This window comes from Phasianus colchicus, chromosome 7 (assembly GCF_987193195.1).
Source record: "Phasianus colchicus chromosome 7, bPhaCol1.hap1.1, whole genome shotgun sequence".
In the NCBI taxonomy this organism is placed as follows: domain Eukaryota; kingdom Metazoa; phylum Chordata; class Aves; order Galliformes; family Phasianidae; genus Phasianus; species Phasianus colchicus.
This window is the reverse complement of record NC_143442.1, coordinates 18616681-18640267: the sequence shown is the minus strand read 5'-3', so window position 1 is coordinate 18640267 and position 23587 is coordinate 18616681. Positions and strand designations below refer to the sequence as shown.

The window sequence follows — 23587 nt, the reverse complement described above, 5'->3', positions numbered from 1 at the left end:
AATAATTTCCTGCAACTAAGTTAGATGTTGAGCCCTTCAACAAGCATATAGATAGAGATAAACCACTTCTTATTCAGAGAACACAAGAAAGACTTTTTACTTCAAAAAATTCTCTAACCTTTGGTCCAGGTAGTCCCTGTCCTGGTAACCCTCTAGAGCCCGGTGGTCCTTTGGGGCCTTCCACTCCCTGAAAATATTACCTAATTAGTTACTAAAAATAAACTATATTCTGTTATTAGACATTTAGCTGTGGAGTGCGGGGAAAGTGAAGACCATACCTTCTCTCCTTGAATTCCAATTCCAGGTAATCCTATTGGTCCAGGTAAACCAGGTGGACCAAATTCACCCTGGCAAAGTGCAGTTGATTAGTTGCATAAAAATAGAAACGATCTGGGACAGCTACCATGATAATCACATTGACTTAACTCCTTAAATCAGGAAAGCTGAGGATGTGACCTTATCTCTTACATATATGCACTTATTCCCCCCTGATTCTGTTGCTGCTAACAACTGGTGGTCATTTTTTTCCCATTCTAAACCTCAACTTTTGCAGAGAATCAGTTTTTTTGTTAATATTTTCATTTTAATGAAGTGAAGACACGTTCAAATTGAGATACATTCAAAAAGGTTAGGAGAATTTACTGAGCATAAATTTGTCCACAAAATACCTTGTTGTCTAGGGTCTTTGAGTGACTTGCCTCACTGCACTGTCTGTAGTGAATATCAAGGCTGTATTGTGTAGATTTATTGGCACTTTGCTAATCCCTTGGTGTATGTACTACTCACCTTTTCACCTTTTATGCTGATGCCTGGAAGTCCACGAGGGCCTTTTGGTCCATCAAAACCACGGTCTCCCTACATGAAAAAAATAGTACGTTAGCTATGGAAAAACACAGCTGTTCTCTCTGAAGTAACTAGAGACACTGTTTGCTATGCCATCTCAAAAATCAAAATGAAAAGGACCAGAAGGTAGTTCCTGGATTTGTTTTCTAGGATATCAAAGAGATCATCTTTTCAAATGAGCTTGCTCTGCTGTTTGAAATTATTGATGAAAGAGCTGAATAAGCTTTTTCAAAAAAAATTATTTTTAAATCTTTTTACTCACTTTGATTGTTCTGGGTCCTATTCTGCTTCCCTTCAAATCAATGGCAAAGCCACAGGTGATTTGAGTATCACCTCAGCAGGACTGAGTTCTGAGTCTAAATTGATTCCTCTAATTTCTCATGGATTATTCTCATCCAAGTGTAGCAGTGAGGATCTAGCTCTAAGAATTTTTCCAGAATTAAAGACCAGACCAAGTTGCATTGTCATAGAATTGTCCTTCTAAACATTCATTTACAGTACAGCAGTCTTTGGGAAAACATAGATTAATAAGAAAAAAATACAGTGATTTCTTGTATTTCTGTTAATACAACATGTAGAGACAGATTGTTAGCTTGTGCAAATAGCCTCAGAATCACCCAAGGCAATGAACTTATGCCCCAGCTGGGCTTTTTCTCCCCCTTTCAACCAGTTTCAACCTTTTTGCTTTAGACTGAAAAAACATCACGTGAACTTTTGCTTAAAAGAACATTCCTTAACCTGATGGTTTGGAACACTTTTTCTCATTTCACTGAACCGTGTTGTGAGTTTCTAGCAAAAACATTCTGCTGAAAGAAAGCAAATGTACAATTTGCTTTAAGTTAAGAAATCACCTGCTTAAAATGCATTTTAAACTGTAGATCTGACTTGGCAGCCATAAATAGAATTATAGATACATGTATAGACTCTGTTTATACATGCTTGTCTTCAGGTCAGATTTGGCAGTCAAAACTGTAGGTTTTTCTTTTTTCCAAAAAAGAGTGTTCCAGTAATACTGGCAGAATTCCTCTTTGGCTAATTTATTCTGCTTATCTCAAGTGCTCAATAGTTTCAGTAAGATTATGCATTATTCCATAATTGTTCCCGCTGCGCATTGTTGCTGTGCACTTCTTGTTAGTTGCACTATTTCTTCCCACATGAATTGATATTTCAGCAGCAATGCAGTGATTTCTAAATATATTTTCTTCAAATTATGTTTTCATGGATAAGATCTGTTAAGTGAAAATAAGCCATCAACAACAAGGCAATTTATATAATTCATCATAAAATAAGCACTGCATATTTTAAGAGATGCCAGCAGTAGTCAAATTTTAACCCAGCTGAGAACAGTATTGTGTGCAAAGCAAAAACAGTAAGACACTTAGTAAGGGAACAATTGATGCCTGCATCTATGTAACAGATTTGTTATTATTTTCCCAACCAAAATTGATTTGGTGGATGAATAAAAATGAGTGGACCTATAGCACAGATGTACAAGAGAAAGGAACTCCTTGCTTTGTAGGGTTGAGGCTGTATCTCTTAACACTTAAATCTATGTTAAAATGTAAGAACTCACCACCTTGTTAGTGTTAAGAAGCTCACCAGAAGGCTTTTGTACAATGTAGTGAAGTTTACTACTTTAGAATAATTTTTTTTTTTTACTATAATAAACACTCAACCAGAGCATTTCCTAGGGAAACAGTTAAGAAATTAGTTCCATTTGAAGAAGTATTACTCAAGTCAAAGCCACGTAGAAGGACTTGGAGAGTGTCTGTTTCACAACAGCCATGCCACTTGTAACCAAAAGTCAAAACGACAGCCAAGACTGAGAGCTGTTTTTCAGCAGACAGCAAAAGGAGCTCTCAGTGTATCTAGTGTCCATCCATGTAAGTGCAACTACTACTGTCATTACCTTCCACTGTATCTGAAAAACAGCAACAGCAGTTTTCTTTACCCACAAACTGAATCCAGCCATTTGCTAAAACGCATTAGCCAGTGGCTGAGGTATTTATTGAGCTTAGTAGCCTGTCATTAGTGAGAGCAAGGGTCCCTGTATATAAGGATGTAGGAAAAAAAACAACCAAAAAGCAAAATTTTCATTTAAGGAAGCACTTTTATAACAATTCATGTTATGTCACATACTAGAAACTCTTTTACAATTATAGCTTAGGTTCTGCAAATAAAGTTTCAGGGAAATTAAATAGCCTCTTGGACCTCTAAAGCTGATACCTCTGCCTAGATATTTTGTTTGGACCAACTGAATTCTGATATTTTAATTGAAGCCATATTTTATTATTAATTTAAAGGCTAATTTATCAGGTTCTCTTGTCTGCTGTGAACTTGTTTTGGCATGTACTCATGTAATGATGATGCTCTGCTCCTTAAACATTTCAACTGCAGTACCTTTGCTCCTGGAAGTCCTTCTCCTGGTAAACCTCGTTCTCCTTGTACACCTTGTGGTCCTTGAGGCCCCTGTTAACATAATATAAAATGGTCCAAAATGTGTTAATCAGGCAAATCAACAGCAGCACATTCTATGTCATTGCAGGCTGTAAGCATATCTTTAGATGTTTGTATGTAGTTATAACCTGTTAAAAATAAGATAGTAATATGATATTCACAATGAATCAGTGATGAGCATTTTGGCCTGCAGCAATAACAAGGCAGACAGTATTACTTTTCTAGTTACTTATTAATCACAGAGTATGTAGTAGTAATTCCTTTTTCTTATATTTCTAAAGTTTTTACTCTCTAAACTTTAGATTCCAAATTGTTACTAATCCTTATTAATGTATCAGTATAATCACGAGAGAAGGAGAATGCATTGAAGTCCATGCAGAATGAAATTTAGGAAAATCTATTAATACAGACATTTAATGGCAATCGGTGAAAAGAACAATAGCATGATTTTTCTCTTTCTGAAAGCAGATCTCAGAAACAGAAGGGGCAAGTAAGACAACCAAACTTCTTTATTAAATGCAGTTCAAAACCTGCATATATTCCACCATTTTCACAATGCTTTCCTGCATCTGTTTTGCTTTCCTGTTTTACTCCTGGAGAGTGCATATACACCACAGAATGGCAGTAGGTTAGGCTTAGTGTATTCTGTGTAGCAAATAGGCTTGAAAATAGTTCTGCAACTTTAGAATTATGCCTTGTTTTAAGGCAAAACTAACTGCATGGCATTCAACCGTAAAAAGAACACTTTTGTGACAAGCATATTTGCAAGTAAATTTTCTTAAAAATGTGAACTTCAAAAAAAATCAGTTTTTCTTATCACATTAATACAGATGTCATGGCAAACAAAGGTGCACATCACAGGCTCCTGTTCTCCCACAGAGGAGCTCTTTTCTCCGTACTGTTATTGAAAAGAATCAGAAAGATGTAAGACATGGATTTTAATCTCTCAGGACAGATTTATTAAAATATTTGTCTGGTTTCGCATAAGGTGCGATTTTTCATAGTTTGGAGACCAAGATAATTAGAAAAGTCAAGGAATTGGAACCATTACAGTTTACTGAGGAAACTGAAAGACACAAAATACTGTGTATGATAGAGGGAGCTAGTTGAAGAAAAGTATCATTTAAAATACATATATCTCAAATTATGAAAGCACTGAGAAGTCTTCCTTTCTTTCCCACTTCCCCCTCTCCAAATAAGAAACAGACATACCAGAACTCCTGGCTCACCAACTCCAGGCGGGCCAACTGGGCCTGGTCTTCCTGTCAAACCAGTGTCACCCTTCAAACAAAGATATATTTTGAAAATGCCTTATTTAGTTATTTGTATGTATGGCACATAAATACTCATTGCATATTCTGTGCTTGCAATATTTGGTGTAGTTGAATATAGGAGTGGCAGAAGAGATCTGAGTATCCTCAGACTCGCACAGCCCAACAGACGCTGAACTGGTACATTTCACTGCATTAGAGGACAGTCTCATTCTACTTTTACAGTACTATGAAAAAAATTATCTGGCGGCTTGAAGTTTCTCATGTACCATGCAGTATATTATCTCAGCTGTATTATAGGCAAAGAACAAAGACTGAGACAAGTAATATGGAAGACACATGCTTGTACCTTTGGGCCTGGCAGTCCTATTCCAGTCTCTCCAGGCAAGCCAGGCGGTCCGGGAAGACCTCTTTCACCCTTTCAAAAGAATGGAAAAAATAAACAGTCCTGCATAAAAGTTAGAGTCTAAGGAAATTGATTTAACTCAGTTGGTTGTAAAAGAACAGATTTTGAAGTTTGTTTTTTGTATATCCTGAATTTCAACCAATTGGTATTATCTTACACATTACTTCATCTTCTCTTTCACTGTTCAAAATTCCCTTTATTAAGAGCATAAATATTTTCTGTACAAAGTGATACCAGCCAGAAATGGACAAATGTTTTGTTTCATGTGCAACATAATGCGTTTCATTCACATCTAGCTGGTATACAATTAACTGTTGGCCAGTAGGTACTCTAAACATGGTGCAAAAGGAGACAGCAAAAGAGGTAAAGGTAGAAGTAAAGCTAAGTAGCACAAAAATTGGTGCATTTTGCAATATCAGGTAATGTGACATTGAATTTTAAAACAAAGAATGGCATTCATTTCCCAGTTTTTCTCCACAACATTCTTTTTCAGTAGTTGGAGAATCCATCAGCCTTGACTGATTTATTAAGTTTTTTTCTGAGAAGCAAAGTATGTCTCTAATATCTTTTAGCAAGCTTAAAATGGACCCAGTAATTGTATGTAATATCCAGTGATATCTGTGTTTCTGTTAAACTAGAATGACAGATATCACATCACAGAATGAATGAAAATTTACAAGGGGAAAAAAAATAGGAAGTACACCAAGCAAATCTTAATGATTTAGTAGATTTTTATCATATGGTTTTAAGACAAATGGAAAAAAATTGTTATTTACAGAGGGAACAAGATCTTGTAGTAAGCACTGGGTGATTTCTGTGGCCCACCTCCAGAAGGCCCACTGCAAGACTGTGTCCTGAGTTGTATTAATCCTAGTGACTTTCAGATATTTTCTGCTGACTATCAGTAAACAGGACTAGTAATTCTCAACTACTGAATTATTTTTGAGTGTATAGTTTCAAGAAGAGTTTATACTGGAGATCCCAAACAGAATTCCATAAGCTTCATGCTTATGGAAAAAAGTTATAAATTGAAAACTGAACAAATGTGATACTACACTGCTACTACATTTTATTCTGTGGTGCTGCTATATTTTGTCTGTTTGTGACAGAAGAAATTGATTTGGATCAGAACACAATATAAAGAGCAAATACCTGTCTCAGTAACCTCTTTGAACACAAAGAGTATATGACCTACTAGCAATATCACATTCAACTGCATTCTCTACAGAAATGGTAGGGGTTGTATTGATACATTTTAATATCAATAAAGAGGAGAAATAAATACAACTCTTGCCTTTGATCCTGGCAGGCCTTCAGGCCCCTGATCTCCAGATTGTCCTTGTGGGCCCTATTAAAACAGGTACAGTTTTAATGAGATTTTTCAAGGTTTCAGAATGATGGAAGCTGGAAAAAATCTCTAAATTGCTATAGCCTACATGAAAATACAGGTCATGAGCATTTCAGAACAGAATTTATGCTTTCTGGTGTATGCATAGATTCAGCTACTCTAGGCATTGAGGAGATAATTTGGTTGTCCATTTATTTCAATATAATAAAAGGTAATCTATAGCCAAATCTACTGAAGCATCTATTATGGGCTAAATTTCTTGGCCTTCAGTTACAATACTGGGAGGAAAAGAGAATGAAGTGTTTCTACATACTTCTGTGAGATAGTTTAATAGATACTATGAATGAGAGAATGAGTGATTTTAATTTTTATGGAGCCATGTTTTCTGTGATCTTTGAGATCAAATTTATTGTAAGAGTAATTTAGTTGTCTAGAGTGCTCCTCCAGATTCTTGTTTATGTTGCTGCTTAATACAATTTTGGACACCTTGAACTCAAGTGAATCAAGAATTCCATGAAAGTTGTGTCATGGTATTATTTCAGAGCTTGGGATTCTAGGTAACAAGGTCTTTTTTTTTTTTAATAGCTTCTTAGTTTTTTTTTTTTTTTTTCAAATGTTTATTTATTTTACCTGCAGTCCTCTTGTACCTTTGGGGCCAACTGGACCTTCAGGACCCTGAAAGAAAAGTGGGGAAAAAAAGGACACGTATAATTAAATTTGATCAAAATCATTTATATTTTATTTATATTTGATTTAGATATCTTATCACTAAAATTGAAAAAAATCAGGAGAGGCTCAGTAGCCAGCAAGTATTGACTAAGTATTTTTTTAAATGGACTGCAGTAATCAGAATTCAAAGGAAGAATTACACACCAAATATTAAAGAATAATGCTGGAGTTACAAATCTGTTTCATTTTCCCCTCTCATTCCCTTTGAAATACTACTTTTTCTCTGAATACTGACTTCTCCTGCCCATTAAAGTCAATTACAATTTTACTACTGTTACAAGCAGACTCAGGCTTGAGCCTTAAGAGCTATTTCAGTGAAATATAGAAAGAAGTGAGAAAGTTACTGAAAGTGGTATCCTTGCTCACTTCAGTTTTAAAAACTGAAATTTTTAGATTTCTTCAACTTTAGAATTAACGTTTGCCTTACATCTATCATTATGGTTGCTCAGGGAATTGTAGTTTCTCTACATTTTAACTGTTTCCTGAAAGCCTAACAATTTCATGGCTACTTACTCTGTCTCCTTTTATCCCTGGGAATCCACATTCACCTCTTTCACCCTTAAAAAGAGCAAAGATAAATATTTATGATGTGTATTGAATATATCATCCTGAGCAGTCAACAAAGTACACTCGGAAAGAGTACTGTAACAAGAGAGCAAAGGAATAAACAGAGAAAAAATGCTCACCCATATCCAAAGACTTAGACTCACAAAGAAAAGCCTAACAAAAGAGGAATCTCTAGAATATAAGGAGATTCTTCCCTAGAGGTAGTCAGCCCTTAAATGGGGTCTTAGAGTGGTGGAGCCAGGCTCCACCCTTCTGGTCACACAGCTGAATTGCCTTCACCTGTGCTTCCATGGCTGATCCATCTTTGCCTCAGGTGATCAATTAATGGTTTAGGCCACCACTCAACGGTTCCCATATGCATCCTTATATATTGAGTGTTTTATGTGGAAATGACCTAAGCGTTATTTTCTTCATGATATATGATAGCAATTATGTTGTAAGGGAAGGGAAACATGCTCAATAAGAGCTTGTGCAACACCTGGTAAGGAGATGTTGTATGGTCACGGCCTGAACCTCTGATTGACCACCTGAGGCAAGCAATGAGTCAGCCACGGCAGCACAGGTGAAGGCAATCCAGCTGTGCTACCAAAAGGAGTAGAGCCTGGCTCCACCTCTCCTAGATCCCATTTAAGTGCTGACTGCCTCTGAGAAGGTTGCTCCTTGTGGAGTTTATTGTAAGCTTATGATATTGGTAAGTATTTTCCATTTATTATCTTTCTATTGCTGTAATTTTACTATTGCTGTAATTTTACTTAGCTTAATATCTGTATTGTTATTGAGTGTAAACCTCTGTGTACTTATTGATTGTACAGGTATTATTGTTTGTTGCTAGTATTTATTAGAAATATAGTAATGAGCTTAATTAGTAATAACCTCAAACTCTGATACATGTTTGCAATTTTCTACTGAAAGTAGTACCTTTTCTCCTTTGTACCCAGACTTTCCCTGGGAAAAGAAAAAAATAAAGCAGTTTGTAAGAATATATGACCAAATAAAACTATCAGCAGTTTATAATCTCTAAAAATACAGCGTTTCAGCTTCTAATGAATGATTATAGGAGCTCTGGTAAACATTACAATGTAACTGTAAATGCTATACTTATTGGTCATGATAGATGCTTTTATATGTGTAAACAAATTTTATGAAAATACCACTTAAGTCTATAATTTTTTTTATATAAAAGTAGATCAACTAGAACTTGTATTTCCATTATAGTGAGAAACATCCTAAGAGAGGAAAGCAAGAAAAAAGTCATGAAATAATAAATATATACTGATTAAATAAGGATGAACAAAGCAGGGTAATTCATATGTGAATAAACTTTAAAGTCAGGGACATTGAAACCTGTATTTGCTAAATGCAAAATTAAAACAGATCTGTAGAGGTGTAGGCAAAGCATCAATTTCTGTAATGTTCTTAGGTTATTATATCAATGTTTTCCTCACTTCCTAGGATGCCTATGTATTATTAGACATGATTTTTCTAGTTACTCTTATAAGAAGAAATATTCACTTTCTTTTAGCAATCATAGTGTTTTCAGTTCTTCTAGTGTTAATGAATCACTAACTGGTAAGACAGAATTCTTTCCTATTCTTAAGTTTTTTAATGTGTTATTTTTTGTCTTGAAGTAAATTAATACTGCTCACAGGAGAGGAAGTATTATTTTTTACCTCTATTCCATCTCGTCCTGGAATTCCACTAAGGCCTGGTTCCCCCTATGAATAATCCAAAATTAGGATCAGTGAAAACAGGAGAAGGTAATATTTTCTGGGTGGGCTGAGTAGCTATCTCAGTGGTACAGGAAGCATACCAATGCCCTCTTTTTGCACTCTGGTGGTTATATGTTAGATATAAGATTTAATTGTTTTAAAGAATCTTAGTCATTACTACAGCAGAAAGGAGTATGCTGAGTTTTAAAAAAGTCATAGATGGAAAATACATGAGCACTATTAAGATAGATATGTTACCCTGTTAATACAGAAAGACTTTTTCCCAAATCTGAAAAATCAGACCACCTTTGCTCCTTTCAGGCCTGGAGTTCCATCATCCCCAGTGCGACCCTTTTTGCCCTGAAAAGCAACAAAATAAAGTTCTTATATTATTAACATAATTTTATTTGACAACATATAGACAATGTATTTTTTTATACTTAGGTTATTTACCTCCTGTATATTAATTAATTTTTTAAAATATCTATATTGAATTTCTGAAAGTGTAAAGACTTGCTCAATAGATATCCAGTTTTCTCATATATCTTTGCTGTAAATGAAGTTTGATTCTCCTCTGAACACAGATGATAACATGCTTTTCTAGGTACTTAGGTTGTTAGGTGTGTGTATATAGTTTTCTTCTGACCCCTGCATGTTTTTTTGTAAAAGGAACTTGGATTCTCCAAGCAAAGATAAAATAATAACTAAATAAGATTACTGTTTGTGCATCACTGACTACATTTTCAATTAAAGTGTGCTGTACAGTGCAGGATAAAACAAGTGTGTATTTCTGTTTATGCAGGTCAAAAGAGTGAGAAGGGACAGATCTCCATGGTTCTGCTTCAGGCTCTCTCACTGTCTCTTCATTTTGGGTAAGGAATGTGAATTGCTATGGTGCCTTAATTTAATATTAGGGATACCTTATCAGACTGTCCAACTTAAAGGTACTTTTTGAAACATAAACCCTTTTGAAAGCAATATTGTCTGTTTTACTCTCCTCATTAGTCTCAACTGACTGTTCCTATTATTTCAGTCTCTTGTTCTCTCTTGCTTTCAGAGACTATGTCAGTTATTAATGGTTTTGAGTTGGGTCTATTTAGCTCCACCAGATCTAGTTTTCTGATTGTAACAGGTGAATTATTGTTCTACTTGGGAAGGTTGCCCCTTCCTGCCTTTTAAACTTATCTAACTAATCGTAGGGTCTTGCCAGATCACGCTATACTTTTTTTCAGAGGGAACATTTCATGTCAATGAAATCTCTCTGCTTGTTTCTGACTGTTGTGACATTGCCATGCAATGGATCTATAGATGACTGTACTCAAGCTTTAACTCTTTTTTTAGGATTTGGGTCAGATACTTTCCCAAAAAATACCAATAATAAAATAAATCTTGATTTATACTGTGTATCAGTTATTCAACAATAGGAAAATGAGAAATGACAACTACTTACAGCAGGGCCAGGAAGACCCCTCTCCCCCTTCTCACATTTACATATGGTAGCCTGGGGGCACTATGAATGAAAATGGTAGATTCAGATCAGTATGTTTTAGTAAAGAGAGAAAACATGTTAATTCCTGAGTGACTACTGTGAATACACCAAAAATGATCAGAAAGTTGTTATATTTAAATGTTTTTCAGAAATCTTTTGGTTGACAGTTTACAAATCATCAAGTGTGGCCTCTGTACTCCATCCCCAAATCTGTATTATTCCTACTCCTTAGATTGCATCTTGATAATGGCTTTACCTCCAGGCCTCCCAAGGTCAGTTTATTTGCATGCTGAGTGTGTGATTCGTGATCTGTTTTGATTACTAGCCTGTGTAGCTATGTCCTAGACAGTGGAATAAGGAAATGTATCATTTTTTCTTTTACTTTGCTGCACTCCTACTATTTATGTAGGATAGATCGTAGTCTATGTCTAGCTTGATTTGTACACAAAAGACATTACTGCTATATGCTTTTATTTAGTTAATGGTATTCATTACAGTAGTTTCTAATCTTCATTTTCTTTCATCTGTATAGTCATGTGTTCTAATCAGACATCACTGTGGTACACAGTTATGAGATTATTTGGATCTTTCTGAGACTTCAAAATTGTTACTTAATACAGAATTTGTACAACTTGTGGGCTTATTTTGTGAGGAATAGTTTTTATTTTTGGTTGTATTTATGACACCTCCACTCAGCTTGACAGCATCTGCAAATGAAATGTTTAAGCATCATTCTTGTATGAATATCCCAATTATTAGTAATGCATCCTCCAATGATAACACTTAATGCCTTGCTAATTCAGGATTTATTTTGACAGAGAAAAATCAACACACCAGTGGAAATTAGTGAAAATTAAAATGTTTTAAGTTTTGCAAACACTCAAATACTTAAGTTTCCTTGAACTGCTCATCAGAATGGACTTTCCTTGAGGTGACTGTACTTTAAGTGGGACTAAAATTTTTAGCAGGAAAGTTGGCCTCATTCACCACAAAATGGCCACACCTACCAATGTCTGCAGTCAGAGTAACTGTGGAGAAATGAGTGCAATGGTGGAACCTTGGTTTCTTCCTTTTCGTTAGCTCTTCGACACAGAAAGCTAGTTAAGGGCTAGAACTGCAACACATTCAACTCAGTGTCATATTTTCTTATCCACTGAGTCTGGATGTTTGGATACTGGATACTGAGATAGATACATTAGCTCACTAACCTCATGCACTGTTATTTTTCAGATACGAGAATAAGGAGAAAAAGCAAATGAAATTAGGATAGCGAAGTAAAGCTTTGTTGTGAACATACAAAATCGCATAGTTCTACTTGAGGGCAATCCTACTGGAGTTCATATATTACCAAATAATTATGCTATCAGTTTTGTTGAATTTCATGTTCCCACACAACAGTAAAAGTCTATGGGAATATACTAAGCAGGAATGCTGTGTGGGGAAAAATAACTTACTTGTTCTTCGGACAAATCTTTCTGCAAAAACAAATATTGGAAACAACATTAGAAACTTAATGTCATAATCCACTCAAGAATACCAATAGATGTAAAAAAATAATTATTTCAGCAGCTATGTAAAAAAAAAATAAAAATAAGCAATTAACATATTCAGTAGAATTAATTAAGCTTTAATGAGAATCATATTAGCAATCTCTCCATTCTAAAAAAAAAAATTCAATATTTTATTTCCTATTACAGATGGTTAACTGCACCAATCACTGACTCCTTGCTAGCCCAACTTGCTACAATTACAATGGTAAATAGTCAACTCCATTGGTTTAGATCTAGGTAGATGGGACAACACACTTAAGGACTATACTGCTGTATTTTGAAGTGCTGAATAGCAGCAGCCCCCTAGTATGAATGAATGATACATATTCTGCACTTGAGAAAATCAGATGTCTTTCTGATGTGTGCCTAACAGTATGCATATAGAATGAGAACAGTAAGAACACCTTAGAAAAGATTTAACTTGCAGTTTATTTCTCTTTGGTAGTCATCATCAAATTAGCTCAGATAAAAATATCTTTGTAACAGGTCGTCTTAGGTCTAATTCAGTTGAGGCTTCAATATTTTGACAGACAGGACCTAAACAATGTGGAGAAAAAAGAAACCTGTGCTTTGGCACAGTGGTTTTATTAATGAGGGTACATGAACCCATAAGTTGGTCTCTTTAAATTGTAAAAAGTACAGATTTCTCTAATATCACAAGCATTCCAAATTCTTGGGAATAAGACATTTCACATACATTTCTCTAAATGTTTGCAAACATTCTTGTGTACGTACCATTTCTGTGAGAACCTTCTCCACAGTTCCTTTCTCCTGGAGATTGGAAACAAATCTGGATGCTGGGACACTGGCCAGGAGCCGGAGCTTGGCAGCATTGCTAACCTCCTCAGCCACTCTGGTCATTCCCATTACGAACAATACAATTCCTTGGTTTTTAGCATCAGCTGTAGCTGCAAAAATATCTGGGTTTCTTGGATGGTCAACTCCATCAGTGAAGAGTACGGCTAGTTTCAAACTACCCGGAGTCCCTTCAGTCATGTAGAGTTGTGTAAGGTTAGTAATAGCATAAGTTGTGTAGGTACCATGACCTATGTAGGTGATGGGAGCAATGTGGGATTTGAATGCTTCAGGACCTTTCCAGTCATGAAAAGCTTGCTCTGTGGAAACAGTGCTGCTGTACTGAAGTAAGGCCATCCTCCAGCTAAGGGTCTGTCCAGAACTAAGCTGCAGACCTTTCATTTGGTCCACCACTTCCAAAACAAATTTTTTTTGCTGTTCATGATTATAATGCTTAGCACTTTCGGAGCTGTCCAGTAAAAAAGCGATCTCCAGAATGCAGTCTTCATCTAGAATAAATAGGTAGGTAGGTGAGTGGAGGGTTTTAATAATAAATCTCATTCTATCTTTACCCTTATATGTATTTTTAGCTTTGAAGTTGGGAGTTAAATTATGGAAGTTTTGGAAAACACCTGAGATCACAAGTGTGAAACTCTTGTGAATGTAGAACATAAAGAGGTTGAGGAATTTGCTCAAGAGCAGACACCCCAGGAAATAAGAAACTGAAAGTGAGGTAATGTCATGTAATGTCATGGAATGAGGAATGTTGCTGTGATATTTACACACGCATTCTGTCTTCATGCTGGTTACCAAAATGGGGGCTGGAAAGGTGAGAGTCATCAACAGGAAGATGAGTGTTACAGAATGAGACACTGGTATGTTATTAGAGCTACGTTATGTCACTTAACTGACTCTTATGTCTAGTGACATAAAATTCTAAAAGCAGGCTCTGCACTGGTGTATACTGGAGAGTAATAATTTTCTGAACTACTGAAGGTAATATTTCTATATAAATATATAGACTCACTATTTTTGAAGTGACAATAGCAGGCTACCAACCATATTAAAACAAACAAAACAAAATAAAAAAAGACACAAGTAATCTTTTATAAAATACAAGAGGAGAGAGAAAGGAATAAAAAGATTGAAGTGCAAAAATACAGCATGTTAAAATGTAGAACAGGAACTATAAATAGTATCTTAGAAGCTAGCCATATAGATCTGAGTAAAGGAGTCAAGAAGAAAAAGTTTTAAAATAACAGTCACCTTGATCACTTGGGCTAGGGTATTTTTCTACAGTGTTTGACAGAATGTGTTTAATTGTGGGTCTTCTCAGTCTGTATCTTTTTTCTTCACTTAGATTTTCTGCTAAAAATTCATGTTGTTCAAGTATCCACAAAAGCCACCAGAATCTGAAGAACATAATTTATTTGATTTCTGTTTCCTAAACAACAAAATAAGACAGTAATGTAGTACAGCAGTACAAGGACAATAAAATGGTCAGTTTTGCTTTGACAGGTTGCTTAACAGGATGTATTTTCAAGTGTAGTCCCTAAGAATGAGCTGGTTTTATCTTTAGGTAAGAGCTTCTCCAAAACAGATAACGAATAATAAACAGGAACATATTAAAGAAGTTTTCAGGTATAGTGCATATAGTTATTGCACTTCTCATACTGGAGACAGGCATACTACAAGCATACTTCATCTCTCTCTTGCTTCCTGGTAGTGTTTGTACAACCAGCACTTCTCAGAAACCTTGATGTTGGCTATGCCCATATGGGTGTAGAGTGAATTCCAAGTGAAATTCACAGAGATGTTTTTTAAAACCTGCTTTGACCAGAGCTGACTCACAAATACAGAGTGAGACCAAGTTTTCCCCATTCTCTCCAGTCAGGAACCCTCTATACTGAGAGTCACCTTGCTGAAACAATGCTGCTGTCTTTAGTTGTCCTACAGAGCAGCAGTCATCTCTGGGGCTGCTGTCCCGGCATGTACATACCTGCTATACAAGCCTTGGCATTTAGGCACAGAGTGCTGTGCTATCTATAAACAGGACTTTTTCCTTCTGCAGGGGGCTTGTTTGTCCTGGGTTCACAGGCATACCTAGAATTCACAGACTGCTTAGGGCTGATAAGTCAGTCCTGCCCTGCTGCCATCTCCCTGCAAGCTCTTCCCAGCTGGGCACAGCACATAGCAAAAGGGCAGCTCAGTGGCAAGAATAAACCTGCCAGCGTATGGTCATCTGAAAGAAGTCCCTAACACAGCCATCCAGGACTTTTCAGCCCCTTTTCAGGATTTATGGTGTCCTTACCTTGATGCTCCAAAGTGTGGGGTTCTGCAGATATGCAGGGTGCTGCCCCGGATGCTCTGCCAGCTCTGTTGTCCTGCCTGTGTTGGGTGCTCTGTGAAGAAAGGAGGGAGAAGTAGGGTTGCAAGCTCCTGTGAGAATTGGTGTCTTGTGTCAGGAGGGGCTAGCGGAGGCAGAGAGAAAGGGGCCAGACAATAATCTTCACTCCCCTTTCTAAGCACCCACCCACTCTTCTCCTCCTCCCCAGGGTATGTGCATGTATCTCAGGTTTACACCTCACATGCTCCAGCATCCCTGCAGCCTTTTAAATATACGAAAAGTTCTTGTGCATGCTCACAAACTTATGGATGAGGAGTGCTCTCACTCTATCATATTTTCCTACTTACCAGCCTATGTCAGTTGCTGATGAGTTTATCCAGCATGAGGAAATAAAAAAAGACAGGCCAGTTAGAAAGCAGTGCAATTGCTTTAGGCTTGTCTGCCATGCCTGTCCTTTCAAAAACTGTAGAAGAGAACAAGGATTCTGACACAGAGTGTGATGGCTTCAAAACCTGAGCTATGTGGCTGTGCCTCCTGAAGGCTCTCACTTCTACCAGGAACAGGAGTTTGTCACATAATTCTTCAAATACCCCCAGAAAGCTTTTACGATATGAACAAGTAGCTCTTTTGCGTATAATAATTTTTTTCCTTGTGAACCCATAATCTTCCACTTGCATGCACACAAAGACTACTTCATTCTAACCATTGCCCTCTTCTTAAAAGTCCACCTGTTCAGCCCATTTTCTGTATGATGGTCACAAACAAGGAGTCTGAGGGGATTTCCCCTGTTTATACTGACATTTTTTAGATTTTGGTTAAAGCAAGAAAGGAAAAGACAATTTTTTGCCCTTTAGGGAATACAAATAATATGGTGTTTAACTAAAATAGATATAATAAATCTCACATAGCTCCTAAATCTTACTGAGGAAAAAATCTAATTCTAGCAAGAAAAAGCATGTTAACTATGGTTGGGATAGTGTGTCTCCCATAAGCATAACATTGTCATTCTTTCATTTTCACTGCTAATTTTTACCTCAAAACATAACTGGCAAATACTTTCTGAATTATATAACTATTCTACTTGTATGTTTTGTAGTAAGTTCTTGGCCTCAGGATATTTCCTTTTATTAATTAATAATGTTTAACCTGAGGACTTGACTTTTTTTTTTTTTTGCCAGGTGCAACTTCAAAAGCTTACTGGGGCCTCCACATTTTATAGCTGGTTGTGTAGGATGCACGGTATTAATCTGGCAGAATTCCAGGTACGTGACATATCATACAGTACATTTCTAGGCTTGCAGTCTTCTGAAATTGAATGTTCTCAATACATGCACTATCCTTATGATGACATTTTATCAGAACCTAAATGATGCAAATTAACGTATGTATGCATTGATGCAATTGAGACAACTCTTAAAAATGAACAGTAACCTTTTTTGCCTCATTTACTACAAACTTTACCAAGTTTAATGTTTACCAGTTTAGCTGTTCCATGTCATTGCAACATAAATATTTTTAAGATAGAATAATCACAGAATTGTAGGGGTTGGAACGGACCTCCAGAGATCATTGAGTCCAACCCCAATAAATAAATAAATGTCTTAAAAGCTATGATTAGGAGCCATAAGAGGGAAACCTAAGTAATATTATGCCCTTTTTTTTGTTTGTTTCCATTACCACTGTATAGGTGATAAAAGCAGATAGAACATAATTCCTTTTTACCTCTGCTCTCATGGAAGCATTTTGTCTCAAAGAGCTTGACATGATGCTTCTGAAATGTGTTCCATTTTTTTTACTATCTCAGTGTGAATAACATACATATCTTGTCTGCTGTGAACTGTTAAAAATCTGCACGTTTCACACCATCTTCTAGTCTTTCATGGCCTCAAGACAACCTTGCCCATTTAACCTGCCTGGATCATGCTGTAGTAGTATTCCAGGAGTATTTATTTCATTTCACTATACCTGTAAGTATATGACCACTATGTTACCTAACTTTAACTAGTAAAATAATGAAAGCATGCCATTTACAATATTTTGAATTCTGATATTAAACATCAGTGTTACAAAGAATGTGGTTTGCAGTCCCTTAACTTGTATCACAAGTGTGAATTTTAAGAAAAATAGTTGAAACATTCAAATAATCAAAGTTAATGGAAAAAAACCTAAAACCAGCTTCACTGAAGGTTGTATCTGAAGAAAGATAAAATGAAAACCTGTATTTGGCCTTCTAACTGCAAAATGTGTTTTAGCAGATTTGGCAGCCCAAGATGCAAGCTGAGGACAGTAAGTCTTGATAAATCAACTTGTAGTTGTGGCTGCAGTTTTTAGACATTTTTCATTTGGACATACATTTGTGACAAAAGCTGATTGTTCTATATGAAAAATTATGTTGTAATGGCATAGCCTTATAAAAACCTGTTAGGAAATCCTGGCTGATTGGAGGTAGTGGCAGAACTATTGATTCCAGTATTGAATCCAGGGACAGGATTTATCTTTGCTTTGTGGTACAAATCTTGAGCGTGAAGTGAGCAAGACAGCTGTATTGTGTTTTCATCTGGATTCACTGCCACAGAAAATGCTGTAAGAAAGGTTTTTGATGCCTTTGTGCAGCTTCCAACAAATTCTAATGACTCTTTGTGACAAGTGTGGTAAGCACAGCCATCTCTTTTACAGATGGTATTTACCTGTCTCTCCATTTCCTCCTTTTTTAATATTCTACTGGAATTTTCAGATGGATACAGAAAACTTACTACTCTCTAATCAGACATAGAAGAGAGGGTGCTGTCTTCAGTATCTTCAAATTTTATCTCTATGTAGTACAGCCAAAAAGTCACTCTGGACATAATCCACTTGTAATGTCAATATGATAGAGTTTTGAATATTTTCCTTTCGTTTTTAGTTTCCCTCTCTAAAAGATATTTTCTGCCTTACAGCCTGAATAAGTAAACTCATGTATACTTGAGCAGTGCTTACTTTCAAGATCTGTGGCATTCAGCCTTACAAGGGAATGAAAGCATATCTATAAAACAGTACCGATACATTTTTAACGTAGTAAATGTTCAGTCAACATTCATAATAGTGATCATTTAACTAGATCAAGAATACTCTTAAAATGGAAACAAAAGGAAATCTTAAATATTTGATTTGCTGTTTTGATACCAATGGCAAAGCTCCTAGGAAGTAATTATTTTGAATTTGCTGCTGCATTTGTTACTTCTTGTAAAGTGCACTTTGCTGGTGTGTTCCATCTGCCTAACACGCAGCAGCACGGTAACTGCAGCAATACCAACTGTTACACTGCTCCTTTCTAAATGCAGTCATTATGCATTTCAGGGTGGAAGCTCAGGTGGAGCTGTAGTAGAAAGCAAATGCTTCAGTCTCACCCAGCACATCGAGAAGACATAATCTGGCATTTGGAAAAAGAATTACTCTGCTGGAAAAATGCCTTGTAAGTTACAACATGTTGCTGTACTTAGCACACAGCATTTTAAACTGAACACGATACAGATTTGGCCAGTGTTTTCAGTATAAACCTGCGTGTCAGAATTGGCATTTGCAGGATTTTTGAAGCGTTGATGAAAGCACGCATTAGACCCTCTGCGCACAGCGGTGCCCGTGTTGGCGGGCAGACCTCGGAGCTGCGAGCACAGCGCACCCCGGCCCTGGCGCTGCCCCGCTCCCCTCAGCACGGCTGCAGCCCGCCGCTCCCGCGCCTTCCTGCCCCTCAGCTGCGCGCGGGAGCGGCTGAGGGCCTTGGCTGCCGCTCAGCCCAACGGGCGGTAGCAAGAAGGTTTAACATCAGAATCCGGCTGTCTCTTGTTGCCTGAGCTCGGTTTGAGTGCGGAGCTGGCACAGCTGCGGCACCATACGTGCACGTGGCTCAGCGGGAAGGCCTCCCAGGCTCCGGCCGTTTAACCTGAGGAGAACGTTCTTACAAGCGGAGACAAATGGTGTGAGGGGTGAAATGGCTGATGGCTTTCTGAAGCCCAGCAAGGATCTGAGTGGATCTTTGTTTCTGGCTCTGAGAACTGCTGTAGAAATCGAGATGTTAATGATGGTGGGTTTTGTTTCAACAGTATTTTTGTTTCAGCGAGATTTTTATTTTTTAATTTTTATGTCTTTCATTTGTAGCTAGCAAAGAATTGTGTTATGTAAGTTGTGTACTTGTTAGTGCTGTGCACCAGAGGAGAAAAAACTGGCAAGGTTCTTTCCTATGATAAAATGATGTAGTCTGTTCCTTTAACAATGCATAAAAACATAAATGTTGGTTTAAGTGAAATTTGTAATGGGATATCATGGCTTTACTGGTACTTAAGTTAAACCTTAATAATATATGCAAACACAACTAGAAGAAAAAAGTCTCAGCTTTCTGTTTCATGGTAAGAAATTCAACATACTGAGAAATCTGAAGGTTAATATTGACTTCAGATACTCTGCTTGTTGCATGAACCATAGATATTTAAGGTCAACCATAGCCTAAATAGTATTTACTTAACTCGAAGGCCTTACCTTCCAGTGAAACTCTGCTGCTTTATCTCTGAAGTACTTTTTTAGATACTTTTTGTGCAAATAAGCAGAGCGGCGCTCTGAAAGCTTTCTTTCCTCAGTTCAAGTTGCAAGAGTTTTTGTTGGATACTAAAAGAAAGAGTGGGATGCTCCCTGTTTCCAGAGCTGTTGAGAGATTAGCTCCAGGATAGTTAGTCTCTAGATTTCTTTTTAAAGCCTTGATTCTGTAGCACTATGAATGTGTACTTAACAGCTGACTGGTTAGACACTTTTAAGAAAAAACAAGTTTGTATATTGTACAAGTTTTTAGCTGGTTTGTTTTTTTTATTTTGAATGATATAGATCAACTGAAGATTTTCAGGTGGATTTCGGAGGAGAACGCTGACAGTCTGAAATAGAATCTCAGTGTGGAGTCTCATTTCTTCAGAAGCAGGTAGGTATGCAGAGAATCAAGTTAGAAGATTTGGCCGCTGGGGGTCAGTCTTAAGTCAAGCATGAAATGATTGTGGGACTTGCTGTCTGCAGTGGCATAGTTTGAGGTGTCTGGCTAAGCTAGTTTTTGCTATCAGTGCTCAAATCTGCATACTTGTTTTCCAGAAACGTCAGGAAATTGAGCTGTCACATACATGTAAAAGCTCTATGATTGCAGTCATTTTCTTTCAGAAATCAACCAAAATGTCAAAGGCTGGTTTTATTGTGTTGTTGTTCTATTGAATGCTGAGTTTGGGCGTTGTACTTTACTTATGGATTAGAAAGATGTAAATTTTCTTCCTTCTTGACTTGTGGAATGCTATCATAAATCACTGCACAGACGATGTTGGTCTGTAATGGAGAGTGGGCTACTGGAAGCATCCTTGCATTGGACAAAAAGAAAGCAAGAAATATTTTCTGTGTGAATAGTATTTCCTCCTGGAATGACTGAAATATAGGCTTTGTTAACAAAGCCCAATTAGTGTATTTACTGACCAATGCATGACAGTTTTCTTTCTAGAGTTAATCTCACACTACAGACCTTCATCTTTCACTTCTAAAAATGACTTGAAAAGCATAGGTTGTTCTCTTGCATCCCAGAAAATAAAGTGGTTTTTGTTGCTGTTGCTTATTTAGGACACAGTTCCTGCACTCTCTCCACAAATGTATCCTTAATTGAGCTTTGTGTATGCAGTAAATGTCTAAGGGTATGTTGCATTTCTTTCTATTGTGCATATCTCTATTTGACAAATAAGGAGGCTAAAAAAAACTACTATAGGAGACCTCAAAAACTAGTACATGAGCTTTGCTAATCCCTGTTAGTGAATGGGGTTTGGATTATTGGTGATTCAGCTAAAATTAAAGTGTTGATTCAAAATATTCTGTAATGTTATCATGGCTAAAGTAGATCTTGAATAATTTCAAAATGTTAAGATTTTTTAGAAAAGTATAATTTAAATTCTTAAAAAGAATACATAAGAATACCTTAATTTCAGAAGGTTTTCAAAATGAGCAAATTACAATGTCATTTTTCCTGTTTTTAAGGAGATCCAAAGGTAGCCTAACAGCTTGCTCCTTCCCCCAGTTTTTTAGATTACCTGAATTTATTGCTTACACTTTCAGGAAGTTTTCTTGTCCTGGTTAAACTGCTTTTGAGTAGCGATGTGATGATAGCGGCAAAGCTGACAGGACTGGGAAGGAATGTTTCTCACAGTTAAAATTAATGAACTTCTGAGTGCTGATTTCTTTTATTTTTGATACTATGTGTTGAACTGAGATAAGTTTGAATACATACTGAGTATTAAAATGGCAAGGTATCTTCCATGGACAGTATCTCAAATCATCTTCACTGTATCTCTTACGTTCTAGCTAGGCAGTTAATTATGTAGACATGTCAGCTGCAGATGTATATCTTATAAATGATGGTGTTCTGTTTTTTTGTTTTTCATTTTTGTGTAGCGTATTTGATTACTGTGTGTTGATTTGTAGAAATCAGAGATACTGGGAGGCTGTGGGACAGAACTGCCCCCAACAGTCTCAAAACTCACTTCCATAATTGAGGTAATGACATCTTCTCTGTGAAGCTGGTTACGTTATGAGGTGATGCTTTTAGGCTGTAGGTGGGAGGCCTGGGAGAAGATGTGTGACGTAGTAAGGTTAGGTTGAAGAGAACAGTGGTATGTTTTCTGCATGCTTGTGAAACCTGACCTAGACGAAGCAGTAGCCACTTACAGCACCTAGTGCTTGTGGTGTAGCATAAAGTGGTGGATTTTGGACCCTCTTACCCCAAGAACATTTTAGGTATATTAATTTCAAACTGGGTTGGCCTTTTTGGAAGGTCTTTAGTGTAGGGTCATGTATGACAAGGAAAAATAAGAAGCTGGTGTATGGGCAGAGAATGGTGGTGTGAAAATTTTAGCTAAGGAAACAGGTAGGACACAGATGGAGTTAAAACTGTAGGCAAAGCTGCTGAGCAAGCAGCTGTTGCTGTGGGTGAAGGACGGCTAAATCTTGGATTCATTCATAACTGTAAGCTTCTGAGAAGCAACCAGTGATTTGATTTAGTTGCTCTTGCCATAGGCTTCTTGTATTCCTTTTCTTATGCTACTAGTTAGTTTTATTGGCCTGGAGTAGAACTACTTAGAATTTCATATACTTAGTGTGCTATTGGAAGGATTTAAAAATACAAAAGGTGGGGGAAGAAACTGAAGTTGCCTAGCTAGAAGTGGTTGCTCCTGGTTCTGATCATTATATATTACAAAGCATGCTGTTACGTAGTTAGGATGGTTACTCTGCCAAATGAAAGGAAGAGGAATTTAGAGAGTTTGTAAGGATTTTAATGATAGTTGGTTAGGTTTTTTTTTTAATATTGAGCACTTCTTTCTGACAGTCTTCACTGTGTCAGGTATTTAGTCCATCTCAGCCCTGTCAGTAATGGCTACTATCAAAAAGAAGATAAAGTCAAGAAGAAAGTTCTTTGTCAAAGACTGAGACATTAGGTGTATGGGATACATGACTATTTTAAATGCTTAGTCATTCATGCCATATGCCTTTCTGAGTAGACTCTTGCTGTCCATGTCTGTTGTTCAGATCTGTTAAATGTCACCTGAGAGGGCAGGAAAAAATTCTTCTCCCCTCAAGCCCTTTTAGCCATGAATGGCTGAAGTAAAGACCACTTCAAAGGCAAAGCATGGCTTTTATTTTATTACTGAGCACTGCAGTGGCAGCAGGCAGTAGCCCTAATTTTCCCATTTCAGTTAAATGTTATGATTATGCTTGGTACTCTTCATACTTGTATGTATCAGGAACATCTCTTGTAAAAATGCTGGAATTGCAGTAGCTTAAAATTGGTGTTGTGGAAATAGGATCATTCCCCATGCACATTAACTCCAAGGCAGAAAACACATGTGACTCAACATCCCTTATCTTCAGCTCTAACTCCTTTCAGGGGTGCTTAGATAAGATTAAAAGAAGCAGACTTCCTTCCAAACATCTCCCACTTTTTCACCTGAAGAAATTTGCTGAGAAAGGAGCAGAGTCAGCTGCCAGCATGTCACAATGCAGATTGAAATTCAAGGAAAACAGGGCTCATTTCTG

General features: G+C 36.9%; 2 protein-coding genes across 5 annotated transcripts in view; one reads left to right on the top strand and one right to left on the bottom strand.

Moving 5' to 3' along the window:
• LOC116232884 (uncharacterized) overlaps nucleotides 1-16619 on the bottom strand; it is a 33695-nt gene extending 17076 nt beyond the window's left edge. The window contains exons 1-16 of the mRNA XM_090144006.1: nucleotides 14431-16619; nucleotides 13105-13673; nucleotides 12274-12294; nucleotides 10781-10840; nucleotides 9637-9690; nucleotides 9292-9336; nucleotides 8540-8566; nucleotides 7568-7612; nucleotides 6956-7000; nucleotides 6272-6325; nucleotides 4921-4989; nucleotides 4513-4581; nucleotides 3244-3312; nucleotides 787-855; nucleotides 279-347; nucleotides 119-187 (exon numbers count right to left, since the gene is read on the bottom strand). Of these exons, the coding sequence (XP_090000132.1) occupies nucleotides 119-187; nucleotides 279-347; nucleotides 787-855; nucleotides 3244-3312; nucleotides 4513-4581; nucleotides 4921-4989; nucleotides 6272-6325; nucleotides 6956-7000; nucleotides 7568-7612; nucleotides 8540-8566; nucleotides 9292-9336; nucleotides 9637-9690; nucleotides 10781-10840; nucleotides 12274-12294; nucleotides 13105-13673; nucleotides 14431-14587 (1491 nt within the window). The 5' untranslated portion in view covers nucleotides 14588-16619. The remainder of the gene's footprint in view (nucleotides 1-118; nucleotides 188-278; nucleotides 348-786; nucleotides 856-3243; nucleotides 3313-4512; nucleotides 4582-4920; nucleotides 4990-6271; nucleotides 6326-6955; nucleotides 7001-7567; nucleotides 7613-8539; nucleotides 8567-9291; nucleotides 9337-9636; nucleotides 9691-10780; nucleotides 10841-12273; nucleotides 12295-13104; nucleotides 13674-14430) is intronic.
• Nucleotides 7572-20454, top strand: LOC149917249 (uncharacterized). 4 transcript variants are annotated; one of them, XR_016468260.1, is made up of 8 exons: nucleotides 8860-9378; nucleotides 10133-10202; nucleotides 10969-11091; nucleotides 12517-12574; nucleotides 16690-16773; nucleotides 17385-17478; nucleotides 18848-19571; nucleotides 20363-20454. XR_016468260.1 is itself a non-coding variant. In XM_090144004.1 (8 exons), the coding sequence occupies exons 1-8, from the start codon at nucleotides 9339-9341 to the stop codon at nucleotides 20403-20405; spliced, it is 627 nt and encodes a 208-aa protein (XP_090000130.1). In that variant the 5' UTR covers nucleotides 8860-9338; the 3' UTR covers nucleotides 20406-20454. The 4 variants fall into 4 exon arrangements, 2 of the variants coding, with proteins under 2 accessions (XP_090000130.1, XP_090000131.1); XM_090144004.1 differs by having other exon boundaries at nucleotides 18848-18962; XM_090144005.1 differs by lacking the exons at nucleotides 17385-17478; nucleotides 20363-20454 and having other exon boundaries at nucleotides 18848-20304.
• The last annotated feature ends 3133 nt before the right edge of the window (nucleotides 20455-23587 follow it).